This window comes from Corvus moneduloides, chromosome 2 (assembly GCF_009650955.1).
Source record: "Corvus moneduloides isolate bCorMon1 chromosome 2, bCorMon1.pri, whole genome shotgun sequence".
Classification (NCBI taxonomy): domain Eukaryota; kingdom Metazoa; phylum Chordata; class Aves; order Passeriformes; family Corvidae; genus Corvus; species Corvus moneduloides.
This window is the reverse complement of record NC_045477.1, coordinates 45646840-45666486: the sequence shown is the minus strand read 5'-3', so window position 1 is coordinate 45666486 and position 19647 is coordinate 45646840. Positions and strand designations below refer to the sequence as shown.

Here is a 19647-nt window from a genome sequence, read left to right as displayed (position 1 = left end):
AGAACTGTATTTCACAGCAAAATTTAATTTGCTGTTGAGTGTTAAATGCAAGATAAAGGTGAAGGTAAATACTTTAAAAGCTATGTTTAAAAAGTCAGCTCTCTTGTGCAGGGGAAGGTATCATAAACATCTTCCAGCTGTGTTTTTTTGAGTGTTATTTGAAAACTTCAACAGTTTATCAAAGCAATACCTTTGTATGACATGGCAGACTTAGCTCTTCTGGCAAAACACCAAATTTCTTATACATACATCTTGTCAATTATAAGAAGGGACACCTCAGCGAGGGACTTTTTGACAGGTAGGTACAAAAACTTGATGTTTAAAGCACTCAGCTATTAATAAAGTATCTCTGCATCTTATTTCAAAATATGAATTCAGGATCTGATTAAAACACACATCAATTCTTCAGGTCAATTACTGTAACTTCTTCACTCATTTTTCACCCGAAAAATATCATGAAGTCTGGCAAAGTTGGAATGATACCAAAGAAGTGAAAGAACTTTCAAGATTAATGCCAACAGAAAAAGGAAGAACTCTTAAATCAAAACCCACAGGAGTCAGACAGGAAAGCATTGAGCCTAGTGTGAAACCAGGACTGGTCTTGGAGCAATTCAGTCTGGGACCAGAATTTCTCACACTTTTTTATTTATTTTGGGAAATCCTCAAGTCTAAAATATGTTCTCTGAATTTTGGATTAAACATCCTTTTCACAGCCCAGTGAAGTAGCATATATCAATCCTTCAGGAAGCCTGTCCAGACTCTCCAACTATTGAATGACTGACAGCAAGTCTGACAGCAGAAGCTCAGCTTCTGTCTGCCCAAGGGAAGCGGTCCCTATGTGACAGTGCCCTCTTGGCATTTACATCCTACGATTTTCCTCCCAAAATATTACGTAAGAACTACAGCTTAAACATATGATTAACTCCTGTAAAATTCCAAGTGAGTAGTTTGTAAGTAATCCCACACTAAAAGCAGACATTCAAAATAGGTTTCCACCCTAAAAATGCCTTTTCTCCCATGACTGCAAAAGACATTTAGGATGGTTAGCCCAGATGTGGATGCCTGAAGGTAAAGGCAGTAAGGCTCCTCCAGCATTTGCACCTCTCATCACTGCTTCTCACCACACCCCATCAGCCCCTCGTTCTCAGCCATTAAGCTCACTCAACAGAAATAAACAGTAATGTGTGCACACAGCAGTGCCAAGGAGGCTCTGTGAACTTTTACACTATTACCTGTCTTTTTTAGAGTGAAACATGAAAAAGGAAGACTAATGCAGTAAAAAACAAAACCAAACAAAGCCCCCAGCCCCCTTCCCCCCTCAAATGCTCCAACATATGAAGGTTGCAGTAAAAATTGAATGCTGTGAGAAGCAGGGCGAAAAATTTCTATAGGGAATGAACTCCACAGATGTTCCTACATTCTTGGCTGGAAGTATTTAACAACTTGTCCATATTTGAGAACTGAGGGAAATAAGTACTCCGGAATATTTATTTTGGTATAAAGTCCATGTGGATATACTTATTCTGAAAAAACAATGCCAAAATAGAAAATTTTGATAAATTTCTACAGGAAGACAAAGTCTGCATGCAGACTGTGAAACGCAGGTATACTACACTAGCATTTTACCTATTTTGTCTTCACTGGGTGCAATTGAGAAGTCAAGGGTTAGTCTAAAACTGGGAGCAGGAATTGAACTGTATCTGGTACTGCTAACTGAAACCAGTATTCCTGTTGGAAACTTAGGTGGTGAAATATTAAAATTTGGTAATTTTAGAACTTGAAAGTATAGTTTATGACTGTATGGTCATGGGTGACAGAAGGAACTTCTTAGGAAAAAAAAAAACCCTAGTAATTTCCAAAGCCAGATGGTAGAGAGAAGACTAAGAAACCACACACACACACGTCCCCAACCAAGAACAAAACAAAAAAACCCTTCCCAAACACAAAACCAGAGGATGGGAACCCAGATGTAACATCAATAGCAAAAAAAGGAACTGCAGGGCTATTATTTGCAAGACAGCACTGATGTAGAGGTTGTCACAGAAAGATACTCCACTACTAATGCAGGGCAGCCGCATACTAAATCGCAGCATCCCCCATAACATCTTTTCTTAGAGTCTTTGCTCCTTTACCAACTACAACAGTGCTCATTTTAAAGAAAACTGTGTCAGTGGGTTCCTTGGGAGCAGAAGTTGTTCCTTTCCTTTGGGAGGAAGTTGGAAAGTTTTCAGTGTGTGGCGGAGGAGAAGGCCAGAAGAAGGAGATGGGAGCATGTCCCACCAAGACAAGGAGATGCAGGAAGGAGTAGAAAGCAACCCATCAGACTTCATTTGAAGAGAGCATACTAGGAACCACAGGGGCAGAGTTTTGCTGCTATTCAGAGCTTAGTCAGGCTGGAAACACTGGTCTGTCTGCAGGAATGAAGTTAACAGAACGGACAAGAAACCTGTTTTATTTTATTATTGACGATTTTGAGGGGGCACAAAGGCAAGAGGAGTGTTTGTCTGGGGTTTGTTTGGGTTTTTTAAACCTACTGCATTTCATTTTTATCTGCTTAAATGAAAATTGCTTTAGTTTAAATTACAGTACAATCAGGCTTATTCAAAAGGCTGAATTAAAAACTTTTTTTTCTTTTCTGGGTAACACACTAGAGGAAATATTTAAGCAGATCTACTGTAAAGCTTTAACTAATTAAAAGTGCCCTCACAGACACCTTATGTGGTCTAGACAGATCTGTTCTAAGACCCCTCTACTCTCTTCTCCTGAGACTCTACCTGGAATTGTGTGTCCAGTTTGGGGCATCCAATGTAAGGACATGGACATGTTGGAGAGGACCCAGAGGAGGGCCATGAAGATGAAAAGAGATCTGAAGCACTTCTCCAGTGAAGACAGGCTGAGAGAATTGAAGTTGTTCAGCCTGGAGAGGAGAAGAATCTGGGCAAATATTGTTGTGGCCTTTCAGTACTTAAAGGGGTCTTACAAGAAATACGGGGACACACTTTTTACTAAGGCCTGTGGTGACATGACAAGGAATAATGAAAACTGAAACTTTAAACTGAAAAGGGGTAGAGAAGGAGAAAAAATATGACAAGGATGGTGGGACACTGGAACAGGTTACCTAGTGAAGCTGTGGATGCCCATTCCTGGAAAGGTTCAAAGTCAGGTTCGATGGGGCTTTGAGCAACGTGATAGTGGCAGGTGACCCTGCCCACAGCAGGAGGGCTGAAACTACATGACCTTTAAATGTTCCTTCCAACCTAAACCATTCTGTGATCCTACTTTGCAAGGTCAGTGTTGTGACAGGATAGAGTTGAGAGGCTCTTAAACAGGAATACTGAAATGCAAGACACAGAGCGAGCTTTCTACGTCATGGCTGAATTATGATCACTACTGAAGTCTAGCAGTCTAAACCAACTATGCAATAATTTGGGCTACCACGAGTTTGTGTTGGATCCCACTGACACTTCTGTCATTCAGGTACGACTTAATGAATTCCCTTAATGCAATGAAGTCAGAATGAATAAAACCTGTTACTAAATTCTCTGTCACTAAAATCTGAAGTTACTTAGATGATTCAAATTTAAATACTCTATCAGTAGCTTTTTCCTCACCAGGAAGTACAGAAATCTGTTTGGAAAAGCTCCCACTTCCCATATGTAATAAACAGAAAGAGATATGACAATTTTTTTTAAATTGTATTCCAATATCAACTTTCTTAAAGAAAAAAAGCTATTTTCCTTAAAATCCTTGACATTTGCCCATCTATAATTAACACCTTCAGTGCAAAAAAAAAAAGGCCAGCATTACATGCAAGGAAATAGCCTTTCCATCTCCAGGGACCTCTCTCTCTCTTACTAGCTAAAAATAATTCTGTTTTAACTGGTTTTGTTGGTGAGCTTTCTCAAGTAAAGCACTGAGGTACTGAAAGTTACTGCAGTGGACTATGTATTATCACTGACATTGAACTGATGAGAAGCCAAGCAAAGCCTCTTTAACACATTTCAGTGAATCTCTTAATTATGAATTCTGCAGAATAGGAACATTATACCTGGTCATCTGTTTTGCTTACTGATACAATTATGGGGAGACATGGAGGAATATTAATCCCACTACAGCTGTGGACTGCTTTCTTTCGTCCATTTTCCCAAGCGCTTTAAATTTTACATTTACTGAAAAACCCAATCAGTACACTTCAGCTAGCCCCTCAAAGTGTGGTTGTAGCGTGAAGTTGGAATCCTTCAGTCAGTGTTTCCCCTTGTGAGCTTCATTTTTAAAACGTCCTAGTGTTCATGTGCATACTCAAACTCCCTGGAACTTAAGCATAAGTAGCTAAGGATGCATGTACACATCATCTGGCATCAAAAGGGACCAATAAGTGTTACTAAGAGCAGAGTAAATTAGTTAAGACTTAATGTATCCTAATGCGACTATGTAGCTTTGAGGCAATTCTCTGGATAGACAAAACAAGCTTGAATACTTTTCAGCTCAACAGGATGGATAATGCTTTTTCAAACAAGCAGCTGTTTTTAATTTTAAAATCTCACTTTATCACCAGAATAGCAAGAAAACAATGCACGAGTGCACACATACACACACAAACATGAGCTCACTCTTCTGAACAGAACACAAGTTATGATCTCATACCTTTCACAGCCTGTTACTTTTCCATGGAATTTTTTTCCAGTTTAAAAATTGGCAGTCACATGAATAGTTTACTTCTACCTATATAATATGTCAATGCTGCAGTTCAGTGTATAACAAAAAAGGAGTTCTTCTACATGGACAAATTCTCAGGCTTCCCATCTCTCCCTATAGTTGCATTATTACTTGGCTCATAAATACACTAAAGTATTAAATAAAATCTGGCAAGAAAGTAGGAAAGACGACATTCCAAAGACATTGAATTATGCGAGTGGCTCTGGCATTCCCACCATGTCCACATAGTCTATCTTTCACTAGTATTTAAAAATCACAGAAAATCTGGTGCTCAGAAACTATTCAGACAGATGTAAGACTGATCTGTAACTTAAAACTAAACCCCCCAGAACCCCAAAACACAGGCCTCTGTAAACCAGGAAGTTAACAACACATTGTATCTTGAAGTATCATAAACACTATTTTAGCTTCATCTATGCCTGTAGCAATTCTGCATAATATACAGAGAAACAAACTTACCTGCTCTCTTATTTCTTTTAATTTTTCTGCTTTCTTAAGCTTTGTTATATATTCCTGGACTTCTTTCAGTCCCATGTCTGTGCAGAGACGAACTAAAAATCGGAGGCCTAATTGGAAAGCAAAGCATTGTTAAAAAAAGACTTACAAGGAGATCAAACTACAAGCACACCCTGACAGAACTGGACATGCAGAATGCCAAACAGTGCAAATAACTGCAAACAAGGCAACTCCAGTCCAGCACCACTATACGAGTTGTGATATTTTGCAAGTAATTCAACATTTTCTCTGTGTCTGTATCCATGAACAGTACAAATACCATTGGTATATGTGGAAGGCACAAGGCATACTAAGTCATTTGGCCCAGAAGTCTTGGCATTCACAAAATATTTTGGAAGCTGGAAAGCATAGAAATGACACTAAGATATTTCTGAGGAGCTGGTATCAAGAGAATTTGGTTGAAAACAATTTTGCAAATGCCAAGTGAATCAAAATGGGTTTTTTTTGCTCTGGCTGTGGCTGATTTTTTAAAGAGTAATATTTATAGAATTAAAAAACCCCAACAAAGCTGGCATGAAAATCAACTGTAACTGTATGATTGAACCAAAAGAACCCCTAAAAACATTCTCCTGAGACACTCTACCAAACTCTGAAAACATTGTTGGTATTCCTGTGTGTTTGTCAACATTCCTTTCAAAGAATGGAAGCAGAAACAAGCAGGACATGATCCATTCTCTCCGGACTGCTTTCACGAACGTTATTCATTTTGTGCTAAGTTAGTTCTCTGCTGGTTTAGGAAGCCAATGGTCAGGGAGGGATGAGGGAAGAACCATTGTTTCAGCAGTAGAAAACTTAAACCAGTTAAATTGTCTTGCCTAACTCCTGCCTCCATTTGTGAAATTTGTAGAAACTACATTCAGAAACATATTTGCATTCTAAAAGGTTTACTAAACGCCCCTCTGAAATATGTGTGACCAACATGAACATGATATTTTGTTTATAACTTTGAGGAGTAATAGCAATGAATTTCACTTGTACAAGAGAGCTGTGTGATTCCTCTTTAAAAAAGCAATACATTTGTTAAAGGAGAACGATATGATTTTAAAATCAAATACAATGAATGTTCTTCCCACATTGCATCCGAAAGCACAGACTTGTTGGCGACAACCTTGTGTTTTGGAATTTGTGAGGCACAGTGTGGGATGGGAGAGAATGTTTAGACAACCACTGACAACCCTTATTTTCTACAGGGGTTTTTTATTTAGAATACAGGTGTGACTGATTTTGCAAAATGTCCTACTCTTCAAAGTTATGTTTCCCGCAGTTTAGTTTGAAATCCTTTATGGATTTTCCAGAGACTGTTTGACCAACTATAGTTAAAAACTCAGCAACAAAATCTCACCCTCTACATTTTTTTGGAAACCCTGACCTAGGTAAAACTCAGCAATAAGATGTTCTCATATCTAGAAATTTACAGCAGGAGTTTCAACTAGCAGGAACTACAAGTACAAATAGTTGTATTTTTTCGTAAGATTAAATAAGTAACATAGTTATAACATTTAGGACATATGTACAAGAAAGAACTCATCCACCAATGCAACTCAGTTAGTTTATTTTAATCACTCTTCTTCAGCAGTAACCTCATATTTCTTAAATCACCCTTCAGTGCTGTCATAGAAAACATGCAGTATTAGCATGAATAAAAATGTTAGTTAATGGCAGTATTTTCATACGAAAAATACATCATATGATTACTAACACACCTATTCAATGTAACAAAGTTTCCTTTGATAGTTACACCGCTGAATGAAACAACTTACATTCAACATTCTCTGGGAATTTTCTGTGAATGACTTTGTATTTCTCCAGAGCTTTCTGGTAGTTACCTGCAAACAAAACAAACATCTCCTATCCACACATTCAAACATAAAAAAGAATATTTGATGAGATATTGGACAACTTTGACATCAATTCATCTTTTTAGTTAGAGTAAATGATTTAATATTGTAGGTCCAAATTTGGTAAGACCAAACTGAACATTCTTTATTAAATGATAGTAAAAATTAAGAGCATCTGAAACAGTCCAAATCACTCTGTAAATAACAGAATCAATGAGGAGGAGTTTCCTGATTTTTGCTTTTTTTTGACTTTCCTCTATGACAGCATTGTTCTACAACACAACTACTAGAGGTGCTGTATCAGCCTAACAGGACTTATCAGAGACTGCAAATGTATGGATTGGTCAAACAGAAATATCTAAAAGCTGAGCTCAGCATGTCCTTCCTCCCATCAAAATACAAACTGTGTGGCTCTCCCATCCTGGATCTGGTAGTGAAGCAATTATTCCTGAAGACTTTTGCCCTCAATTTTGACTCAGACTGATTGAAAGGGCTGATTGACCCATGAATTTAAAACATCATATCCATAAAATACTTGACAAAAAAGTTTGTTGAGACATGTGAACATGATAAACTGGGAATTTTACCAATAAATTATAAACAATCTAAAATACAGTCAAACCCACTGTGTTTCTTTGATGGGAAAACAGTTTATGTGTCTGGTTTTGAGTGGTGTTGATTGTTCTTAATTCACTGACTCCTCTAGGTCCTGTTCCTTTTCTCACTGTTGTATTAAATAACTGAGCTGAGTGAGAAAATGCACTTATTTGTTTTGACAGACTGCACTGCAAAGTTCTAAAGAAGCATAAAGAAGAGTGACAAAATGGAACAGCAAGAAAGAAGAGTATCATTTACAGCATCAAGTATTTTGAATGTATTTTAGGTGGTGAAAAAAACCAAGATTAATCTCTTAATTTTGCTTATCAGTGCATTATATTCCCAGTAAGAAAATACAGCACATTAAGACTCTCTTATGTTTGTGTAACACAAATACTACTTCAACATCAAAGAATTATACCTGCTGTTGACAAAGAAAGGGACTTAAGCAACTTGAAAAACTAATTATTTATGTTAGATTAGTTGGTAGTATAATTACATTTCAAAGCCCTTCTATCAGATCATTTATGCTGTACTATTTATTTTATTGAACAGCATAAGGAATATTTCATGCATAAGTCAGTGCAGGGACACTTGCTGGACTTAAAAAGAAATTCATGTTTTATATACAGAGAAAATTTGTAGCAAACTAACATGTAACTGAATGTTCACACAAACTTTAGAACCAATAGTCACATCAGTCAGAAAAGATCAAAAGAAAAAAATCAAAACATCAATCAAAACAAAACAAATCACAGAATCATGGAATGATTTGAGTTGGAAGGGACTTTTGAAGACCAAGTTCCAACACCCCTGCCATGGGCAGGGACATCTTCCACTAGACCAGGCTGTTCCAAGTCCCATCCAACCTGGCCTTGAACACCTCCAGGGATGGGGCATCCACAACTACTCTGGGCAACCTGTTCCAGTGTCTCACCATGCTCACAATAAAGAATTTCTCCCTTATGCCCAGTGTAAATCTACCCTGTTTCAGTTTAAAACCATTTCTCCGTGACCTGGAACTGCAGACCCCAGTCTGTCTCCATCTTTCCTATAAACTGCTCTCATTATTCTCCAGGCTGAAGAACCCCAGTGAATTACAAAAAAATGTTACAAACCTGACAGCAATTACAAAGAAGTCACAGAACTCACCGCTTCTCCTGTAGCAACTGGCAACCATCAGCTGCCACTTCACTTGTGTTGGCCTGCATATAAATAAAAGAAAGTCATGCATGCTGCCAAACAACGAATGAGCAAAATAATCTGCATAGCACTGGTAAAGACCTACTATTTAACTACTAATAAATTTTTCACCTAGCATGTTGCCTTCCTAGAAAGAATACAGCCTGCTCAGCTCACACATAATTTACCACTGGATCATGCACCTGTTTCCAGGACTTGATGTCACTCATTTTCAGTCCCATGTTAGAGTTTTTCTCGGGCTCCTGATTCTGTGCCCAGACACAATTAGTAGACCTGACATGTGAACCATCTTTGTCAGAGATACAGAACCATGCAATGGGGGAGGAACAAAATGCTAAATTGTATTCTGAGGAGGTCCCACCACTAGGGTTCCACACAAACCCAAGGGATTCCTGCCAGAAAGCACGGTCAGTGCCCACTTACAGCTTTGAACTTTGGCTTCTCCTCTTTGCTATCACCTCTGTACCCCAGCTGCTCCCTGTCCTTCTCTTTTTACCACATAATGGTGACAGTATGGTCAGACAAAATACTGAGATCCTTGAGCATGTACAATAAAACTGTTGGGCTCTTCCCTCATTTCTACCAAGATAATATGAAAATTAGGAAATTTTCATGTTAACAGTGTAAGGATCCTCTCTGACAGCCAAAGCACTTTCCACATGTGGCTTACAATTGAATAGTAGCATATCCAAAAGGTACTGTATAGTAATATTTTCAGAATAGTTTTGTTCTTATCCTCTTCAGTTTTTCTCTCTAATCACAGCACAGGCCATTTTAAACTCTAAGCAATCTGTTTGCCTGGTAGTTGCCAAGCAAGTTCATGAAATACAGATGTTGCACCTTTTCATTTTCAGCTGAATGTGCCTCCTGCAAACAAAGGCAGCCAAGCACACGCTGTAATAGAATTTATTACGCAGTTCAGTATGAAAATTCTAGAGAGAATAAATTGCCAGCAGCAAGTACTAACTGCACTAACTCCTTTAATTCATGATAGATTTGAGCATTCTAGTAAAAATAAAATAGTGAAAAAATGTTTCCCAATTCATTGTCTAACATGTTATCTTAGAATGCAATTTAAAAAGTAGTTATTGCGATTTAGACACTGAATGCACTAAACAAAAAATGTTAAACTAAAAAATGCTGTTCATAGTTAAAATAAAGATGTAATTTTAAAATGCAACTTTGATTGAAGTTAGTAGCAATTTAAATTTACATTCGTATTTACCAATTACCATATCTAGTCTCTATTTTTAATACCAAATAAACAGCCAAACACTTAATGCTTTGTTATCAACTATTAAAAATATCCTCCCACAGAGAAATAATTTTTCTGTATTACAGATAGATTACAATTACAAGTAATATTGAAGAATTTAATATGCCAATTCTTCGTAAGTACTTTACAATCCACATACTTCGTGCATGGAGTGAGCGCGACATGAAGCACAAAATATTTAAATCTTTGCCAAAACAAGATTATGAAAGAATTCTTTTTAGTCTCAGCTGTTTCTTTCCAAATTTTCTAAGAAGGCCATGAATGCCAGCACATGCGATCTCATAGCTTGACTAAAATGTGATTTCTTATGGTGGCCAGTATTTGTAGGGAAAAGAATACTGGCAAACTTGTGAACTGTGATTTCTGTCAACTCTCTCCTGTGTATTTTTGTCTAATCTACTTCTCTATTTCTTTATAAATATACCACCATTTGGGTGAAGTCTATTTTTATCTTTTTTTTTCATTTTTAATCCTTAATTAAGCCTTAGATTTTCTCATCTGTAATTAATGTCTATTCTAACCCAAGCGTCTCAAAGCCAGAATTAGAATTTTTTACTGAACTTTTTACAATCTATTGGTAGTATTTTTCCTTGAATTATACTGTACAAATTTTTTTCACATGCTGTCTTGTACATACATGTCATTCAGATTCACAGAACAAAAAGAATGTCACATTTTAGATCATGACAAGACAAGCAATAACAGAGTTTTGCCTAGTCTAATTTTTCATAGGTTTCCTAAAACACAAAATAAAGAAATTCCCACTTGTTGTGAGTGAATTTTAGTTGGTCTACTAAGACAAAATTCTTCATGAACCTATAGGCAAATATTTGTTTCCACATAAAAAGATCGTATGCGTGTATTTTTAGAATTACCTTTGAACTCTGGATTACAAATTTAAATTTGACCCAATTTTTATTTATTAACCATTCTCTAGTAAGGTCCTTTTCTGAACTAAAATTAAGTATATGGCCTATATGCTTTCTTAAGTGCATCATATTCTGCTAAAGAAGAGTTTCAGCAATTAAGTTATTGAACTGAACTCAGGATATTTCAAACATCTTTATCAGGATCAGTTTAGCCTGCCTATTTATTTTCACCGACCACTGGTAGTACAGCACTGCACATTTTTGGTTACTTCTATGCTTTATTTGATGGAAGTAGAAGTTATGTGAAAAGAGGAAACGCAGCAAGATCAGCTGAAACACACACTTATCTAAACCACCAAATCCTCACCACATAATAAAACAATAGAAAGGAAATATTTCACATAAAGCCATAGAGAAAGAGGTCTTGGTGGCTTTAGAGAACTGTTCCCCACTTCACAGCTGTGTTTAATGGCAGATAATAGAGAAGTATAGGTTCTAATACCTAACACTACCGTGGGCCCAGTGCAGGATCTTACTTAACACTGAAAATGCACAGTTAAGAGCAAAAGCACTCTGTAAATGAACAGAAAGTTGAGAAAATTAAATAATATCACAAATATTCTTAACCCTGTTGTTTGTTTATGGTATTAAAGTTATCCAACTGATTTGTCTCTAGGTATACTTATGGATGTCTAATGAGAAATGTGAGTAGGCATAAAATAATAACTACTTACAGGATAAGTGCTGCTCTTTCAAAGTACTCAATGGCTTTTTCACAGAACTGGGTGTCAATGTAATACGCTCCAAGCCATTCAATGACCTCAATGTTTGAAGGGAAATACCGGTATGACTGACAAAATAGGAAAGGTGAAAAAATGCACAATTTCAGTGATAAACAACATCTTTATGTTGCTTCTGGAATATCTTACTCAAGTGTTTAATTCTCCAGATGCCCAAAACATGTAATATAAATGAATGGAAGTAGTGTGCTACACTAAGTGATCCTGGTGGGGGAGTAAAAAAAAAAAAAAAAGTATGCCAAGCTTTCTAATTGCAGAATGCTTTTTAGAAGTTACCCAAGATGAGTCTGTCACATTTTCCATCTAGCCTTATTTGAAATATTTTAAATAGCTTGCAACAGCAAAAACATTTACTTAAATCACGTCTATACATGAATAGCTTACCTAAAACGTTAAACAATGCTAACTAGTGAGTGTACAATTCCATGTTCACATCAGTCTGCTGGAAAACTCACCTGAAAGCATTCTTTTCTACAAGTAACTACATGAATAGCATTTTCAGCTTTTTAGAAATTCCCACTGAAATAGGCAGCAGAATTATCATCAAGCACAACTCAGCTGGTAATTCAGATTGCAACACAGCCCTTGGTCAGCCTCACTTTGCATAGAGAGAACTCTCAGACTGCACCAGCCACTTCCTGTCTTACTCTCATTTCTAACACAGAAGAATCTCTACAAGCTATGGACAGTAGCACAGCTGGTTTGAAATGAAAGAAGCTGCCTATCTAGGTAACTGCATACATAATGCATAGCTATAATGTTAAAATACATATCTATATAACCTTCCAAACATAAACAAAACACATTAGATATGCATCTCCATACCTATTATACAGACACGGCTTCCAATCAACTCCGTCACATTACATACCTCTAAAATTACATTTATTCCCCACTTTTATTCTGTCCCAGGCTATATTTTAAATTAAAATTATCACAGGTCAATGTAAACGATGACTATATTAAAATAAAAGAAAGTTTGAGGCCAACATCCACATGGAAACATGGGCTATGCGTTTCCTTATGATTTGACTATAAAAATCAGATTTTATTAACTCTTCCACAATATCTCCTTTTTTACTTCTTTTGGAATGACATTTTTAAAAGTTTAAATTCATCAACTGTTAATTTGATATAGTAACCTATGGCAAAATTTTCTTTACTTATGACAAAGTGCATTGAGAAATGAATATAAGAGCAAGTACCTCACAGTAATAATGAAAAGCTTGGGATTTATCACCTTCAGTATCATATAAATTCCCTAGCTTTGAAAGTACATGTGGATCAGTTGGTACTACACTGATCAACTGCAGGAGCCACTCTATGGCTTGATTGGGATCTTCCATGATCTGGTATCTGAGTTTTCTTCAGTCAAGGACTGATACCGATGGTAGTTTGATTTTCTCAGAATCCCTACTACTTTGCCTAATGCAATCCATATGCTGAACACTAAACCAGTCACTGTAGTGGGCAGATGCAATGACTTTTTTTTTCCACACTGTTTTCATAATTTCATTTGTATCAGAAGGTATTTTTGTTATGCCAGAAAAAGAAAAGTATTCAGAGACTTTGGCTGCTCTTTCACCTTACAACTATGCCAGGCTCAACAAAACTTTGGGCTCAGTTGTCCTCTCTCTCTCTCTGACACTAATCTTTGACTTCCTCATTTAAAAGAATGAAGTGTGAGAACCAGGCCATCTATTTGCAGCCTCTACAACTTGCCTAGATTTTGTACTAACAGCATTTTGTTCTAAAGTGATTAGATAAAACTGCCATTCCCAAGAACAGACTTTTGCCAGCAGGGGGTTTTCTACTGCATGTCTAAGAAGCACAGCCTAGACAATCCCGGTCCAGAGAACAGAGGCAGCTTTAGCTGTAGCTCACCCTGCAGTGGGCTCTTCCCTCCTCAACGCACAATGGCTCAGAGCTCTGCAGCAGTGTCAGCTGGAGCTACTGCCCAACCTGTTTTTTCAGTTTCTGCTGCATCCTACCTGTCACAGCAGCAGCTTCTGAGAACTGGTGGAAAGCAGTTTTACATAGCAGTGGAGCAGAGAAGCTCTTTCCCAGATGGACACTCACAGTTGTTGGGCCATCTATGCTGTTGTAAAGGGGCTGTACATGGAACAAAGATCAGAGTCCTTTTGTATTTTTGGAGGTTACTTATTTTACTGACTAAAAAATATGTTTATTACCTACACTATTCTTAAAAGTGTAGTACATCAACTGGAATCTGTTCTGCCTTGGGGAGGATTTTATTACAGTTTGGACATCCTCAGGAGCATTGTTAAAGAAATTCATAGTTTAGAATATCACTGGTGATGTGCAAAGCTGATCCCTTCCCTCAGCTTTTTAATCTCTCGAGCTTTTGCAGAGCTGGGAGACAATTATTTTCTTACACATACACTAACTAATCTGAAAACAGCTTTCAGAACAGAACTTCCCATTTATTAGCTACAAAATTTTTTCTTAAATATTTTACTTAATTGTGCTTACATCTGCCACAATTACTTTCAATTATATTTTAGTAATAATAAAACCAGCAGCATTTTAAATATTCCATGACACAATTTCATACTGAGTGTAAATCTAATCCCTGCAATGCCAACAGTCTTAATGTTCCTCACTTGCTTCACTGGAAATATTCAAGAAGGGTTAAGTTCTGGTCTCATTCTCACAAACATCAAATAATAAATCATTCTTACTATAATGGACATCGTAGTAAATTTCTAAATCACCCTGACATGATTGAAACACGTATTTCAGATTAAATGGGTTTACTAAAACCACCACTCCTTATCATAATCCAGAAAAAGATACATGCTTGCTAGCTGGTAAAGGACTTGGGCACTATTTGGAAGGATTGCATGGAGTTTCAGAAAACAATCCAAAGCTTCATCTATCCTGTTTAACTTCTTGTATGCTAAACCTAAAAAATAAAGGTTACAGTATTAATATAATGAGAAACAGAGTGCTTCAGCATATTAACTGAAAGAATAAGCAAGAAAAGCAAAATAGGAACACAATATTTGGAGGCAGCATTAACTGCCTTGACTTTAAAGGACTCTATTCGTGAGAGCCATGCACAGAATTCTTACCAGCCAGCATGATAAACTACCAAACTGATAAACACAAGGAACATGAACCCAGCCAAAGACCAAGAACTTACGTAATCTCACTTTTTGAACAATGAGAGAAAGGCAAGGCTTTTAGAGGAGAATGACTCCGATGGTTTAATAATGCTGAAACTGGTATCCTTTTAGTAGGTAGTATGAATTTCTTAATCTTCACAGTAACTTATTCATCTGCAATTACTAGTTGATGTTGTTAACACTGGGAATTTTTTTTTCCAGAACAGACAGGTAATACCAGTTAATATCTTGTTGTAACATAAATTCATCAATAAAGTAATAATAATTCACACATATTTCTGTATCAAAACTTTCAAAGACAGATTCTCAGAAACACAAGTGTTACCTTCAGTCAAAAGCTAAATCACAAAAGCACTTGTGACTTACCAAGATTATAAAGCGCTTCAGTGCATAAGGAATCATTCCTGAGAGCTTCCTTATAAAATTCAGCTGCTTTTTCACAGTCTCCATTTGCAAAAACAGTATTTCCTTTGTTAGTTAGAGCTGCTGGATTGTACCTATCAGAATTTACAGCTAAATCTGCATAGTTAGTTGCTTGTTCCAATTCATTCCCCTGCATGAACAAAATAAACATTGTATTAGTCATTTGTCAGTCAATATTCTTGCAGCTGTGCCTTCTTACAGGAATTTCAGAAGACTGAGGATGAAAAAAACCCCCATTATTCAGTCCTAAAACATTTCTTATATATTTGCATAAGGTATATCATCTCTTTCAAGCTTCAGATAATACTTGAGACACATCTTGCCACTCTGCCCCATTCAGTCTGCAAGCTTGCTTTGTTGTAATAAAGTAGCATTTATTACAAAAAAAACCCCAACCCAAATCCATACCCTACAAACTTCATACAAAAACACACCTGCCTAAGCTACGCACTTCACGTGTTCCTGAAGTGCAGTCAGGGTCCCCAGGGCCAGTGTTCTAAATCCAGCCACTGAGCTTCTGCACAAACCCAACTGCAGGCATGCTTCTGTGGCCTGGGGCCCAGAGCCCAATCTCACTCTGCTTCCCACCAACAGGATAAAAAAGGACCCAATCCAAACTCCCACTGCTGTTCCAGAATAACTACTCTAAGGTGCAGCTTCTTCTTGTTTACAGAGATTATTTAGGCAGACACAAAAATTGGTACAAAAATACACAGGTTGCTACATAAACTGCAGTTCTTAACTAGTTTTGTTGAAGCAAACACTTACCAAATAATAAAGGAATGAAAGGTTTGTTGCAGCTGCACTCTTTACTCTGCTATCTTTTTTTTCAAACATTTTCAAAGTCTCCAGCGCCTAGAAGTAATATGGAAACAACTTACTTCACACTGAAGCAAGCTTATTCCAAAATCCTTTCAGAAAGCATTGATAAACGTCGCAGTAACAAACAGCTGAAATTATCAACTCATATACTCGCACACATGGTAATAACCAGAGCTTGTAACACACACTTGTGAGCATGTACACACAAAACTGTATCTGTATTACATGCAATATTAATTTTCATCACAAAATTTCAATAATATTGGCTATTTATTACCTATCCAAAATTTATATTAGATAAGGCTACTGTGAACTACAGGTATCTGACAATTCTATACGTACAAAACACAATGTTAGATGATTGGCTTTTAATCTAGTCAACTAATTAAAATTCTCATACTTATTTTTCTAGTTCTTTAAGAGACCACAAATGAATTAACATAAAACCTCATATTAAAAAGTCAAAAAAGAACACACTATACAAAAAAATACACACCATAGTGTAGGACTGGATTTCAATGCCTTTGTTTTGTGTACTAAGATGACGACAATTGTCTAAGTTTAGGAAGTACTCAAATGTGAAGCTTGACGCCAGCAGAATTTTCTTAAAAACTTTAATATGAAAACTAAATTTTATAAACTTCAAAATAAAGATGTTTATAGACAAAAAATGACCATATTTACAGCAAATAAACCACAAAAAAAACCTCTGAAATAAAAGGCAGCTTTTTCTTTTCATTGACTGTGGGAAAACATTTGTAATTGCAGACTAAATTATTAAAGAAATCTGTCTTCCTTATGCTAAATATTTATATGAACACAAACTGTTAGAATATCACAGTGAGCGCAGTTCCACCATCTATTACAACACAGATGTGGCAACCACAATTTAGCCATCAACATTAGCAATTTGAAAGTTTCCTTCCTCCTTTACATGAAATCTTTAAGCTGCTGTTTACATAACAAAGCAAATGCATGATACTGTATGCCAAACACCAAAACAAACATAAAGAGAAGTTTTAACTGACTGTCATACAGAGTTTTCAGTTACTCTACGCAAAAAACCAAAACTGTATTAATGATGTGCAAAATGACAAAATACATACAGCTAAATGTAGTTCATTGATTTAGTCAACTACATTCCACCCAAGAACTATGAACTACTAATGATCCTAGTATTCTCTTAGTAATAGAAAATTCCTTAAAAACACACCAATTTCAATCAAGAAAAGCATTTCAAAAGTTATGCTCTAGATTTTGTGGTCTCAGAAATGTAAGAATTGTAACTATAATAATTTTATTTATATATATATATATATATATATATTTGTGACTTTCTCCAAAAAGGGAATGATCCCAAACATTTCCAGATGTAACACTACTGTATCTGAGGTACTCTTCTCTTATGCAAAGATTTGCTTCTTCATGGAATTAACTTCTAGTGAATTTAGAGCTTTACAGTTCAAAGTTACTTTCTGAAAAGCCATTTCCTATTGTATCTGATTGATTTACCTTTGCTTTTACTGCTAAATGGCACCTTTGATGATAAAGATTGAACAGAAATGCCCTTTTCATGTATAATGAAAGTTCACATGACTGAACTAAATTCATTTACTGGTAAATTATGTTGCAGGTCTCTTGCACTATTTCAGCAACTACAAGCCCTAGGATGAAAATCCATAGGCAATATTCCTTTTGTCCTTGTAAAGTAGCACTGCATCTTAAGTTGCATTTAAAGATTTCTAAAGAACTTCTAACTTTCTAATGCCAACAATAACAATTACTTAGGTTCAACAATCAAAACACAAACTATCCAAGCTATTCTTTGTGACTTGCTTCCTGTGTATCTCAATTATTTGCTTACAGAAGTTAAACTTCAAACTTGCATGACTCTAGCAGGGTCTGCCAGAGATGTGAAGGAGATGCATGGTTAGCCTGCAGAACTCTGTTTTTAAATTAATTGTCAAAGTTTTTCTTTAAAAAATTAAAAATATGTAACACACAAATGTAACATGGTAATTTTCCCCTTTAGTTTTATATTTTATGTGCAAGGATTGTTTTAAAATAACATATTCATTATGATGAAGCCGTACTTAAGACCATTATAGTAACAGAAGCTGATTTTAGTTTGTTTTCTTTTGGTTTTTCTGTTTTTTGGTTTTTTTTTAAACAAACATTAAAAAAAAAAATTAATAGAACTTCAGCCTTGGAACTGAGTATTTAAAAAAATTTCCATTCTTGTTCTTCAGCCAAAGGTGTGTTGAGCAGGTGGTGAGTTAGGAAGTATATGAACAACAGACAGGATGAATGCAAATGTCAGCTGCAGTTTTATTAGAACAAAACAAATATAAAGATGGTCTGTAATCACCATTCTGCAGTCCCACTCTACTAAGTAGTTCCAGTGCAGGTTAAAGGTCTTCTATCACATAATCCAAGTAAAAACTGGTTCTTCTCCCCTTACTCCTAACTTTCAACACACTTCCCTCTCCCTCCATTGCAGTACATCACCAACAATCTCTGTATCTCATTTTACCTCCGAGAACTGATTTTAGTTTTTTTAATCTATACTGAACACTAACTGGATATCACAAAAAATTACCATTGAAACAATAAATTCTTGAGATCATAAGACTTTTTACCTACCTGTAACATTCTCACCCTTCAAATGCTTCAAATCATCAGTAAAGCTACCAGATTTGCTCAAAACTTTGCAAACTCTCAATTTGCTTCCTGATCTCAGAAAAGGTTTCAATGTGCTGGTTTTGGCTGGGATAGCTAATTCTTTTCATAAAAACTTGTATGGGGCTCTGTTTTGGGTTTGTGCTGGAAACTGTTGATAACACAGTTTTAGTTATGCAGGGCTCACAGTAAAGCCAAGGCCTTTCCTGCCTCTCACCCCACCCCACGACTGAGTAGACTGAGGGTGCACAAGGAATTGGGACAGGACACAGCCATGACAGCTGACCCCAGCTGACCAAAGGGATGTCCCAGACCATAAAGTGCCATGCTTAGCATACAAAACTGGAGGAAGAAGGAGGAAGAGGGGACGTTCGGAGTGATGGTGTTTGTCTCTCCAAGTCACCATTAGACATGGTAGGTCCCTGCTCTCCTGGGGATGGCTGAACACCTGCCTGCCCATGGGGAGTGGTGAATGAATTCCTTGGTTTGCTTTGCTTGCACGCACAGCTCTTTATTTTTAACCTATTAAACTGCCTTTATCTTAGCCCATGAGTTTTCTCCCTTTTACTCTTCTGATTCCCCGATCCCAGCAGGACAAGGAGTGAGTGAGAGACTGTGTGGTGCTTAGTTGCCAGCTGGGGCAGTCAGATGTGCAGTATAATACAGGATAACTCTCTTGCTGTATCTACAGGGAAGGAGAAGAGGACAAGACAGACAGGAGGAGAAAGAACTGCTCAGAAAACCAGAAAAGCTTAAATA

General features: G+C 36.7%; 1 protein-coding gene across 4 annotated transcripts in view; it reads right to left on the bottom strand.

The window, feature by feature from the left end:
• Positions 1–19647, bottom strand: part of IFT88 (intraflagellar transport 88) — a 45674-nt gene that overhangs the window by 10992 nt on the left and 15035 nt on the right. For 3 of the 4 annotated variants that reach the window (XM_032099380.1, XM_032099382.1, XM_032099381.1), the window contains 8 exons: positions 16156–16242; positions 15331–15517; positions 14633–14741; positions 13021–13171; positions 11750–11865; positions 8820–8872; positions 6993–7058; positions 5176–5282 (listed from right to left, as the gene is read on the bottom strand). In XM_032099380.1, the coding sequence (XP_031955271.1) occupies positions 5176–5282; positions 6993–7058; positions 8820–8872; positions 11750–11865; positions 13021–13171; positions 14633–14741; positions 15331–15517; positions 16156–16242 (876 nt within the window). Of the gene's footprint in view, positions 1–5175; positions 5283–6992; positions 7081–8819; positions 8873–11749; positions 11866–13020; positions 13172–14632; positions 14742–15330; positions 15518–16155; positions 16243–19647 lie in introns of those variants that run through there. The other variant, XM_032099383.1, reaches the window with a different exon arrangement.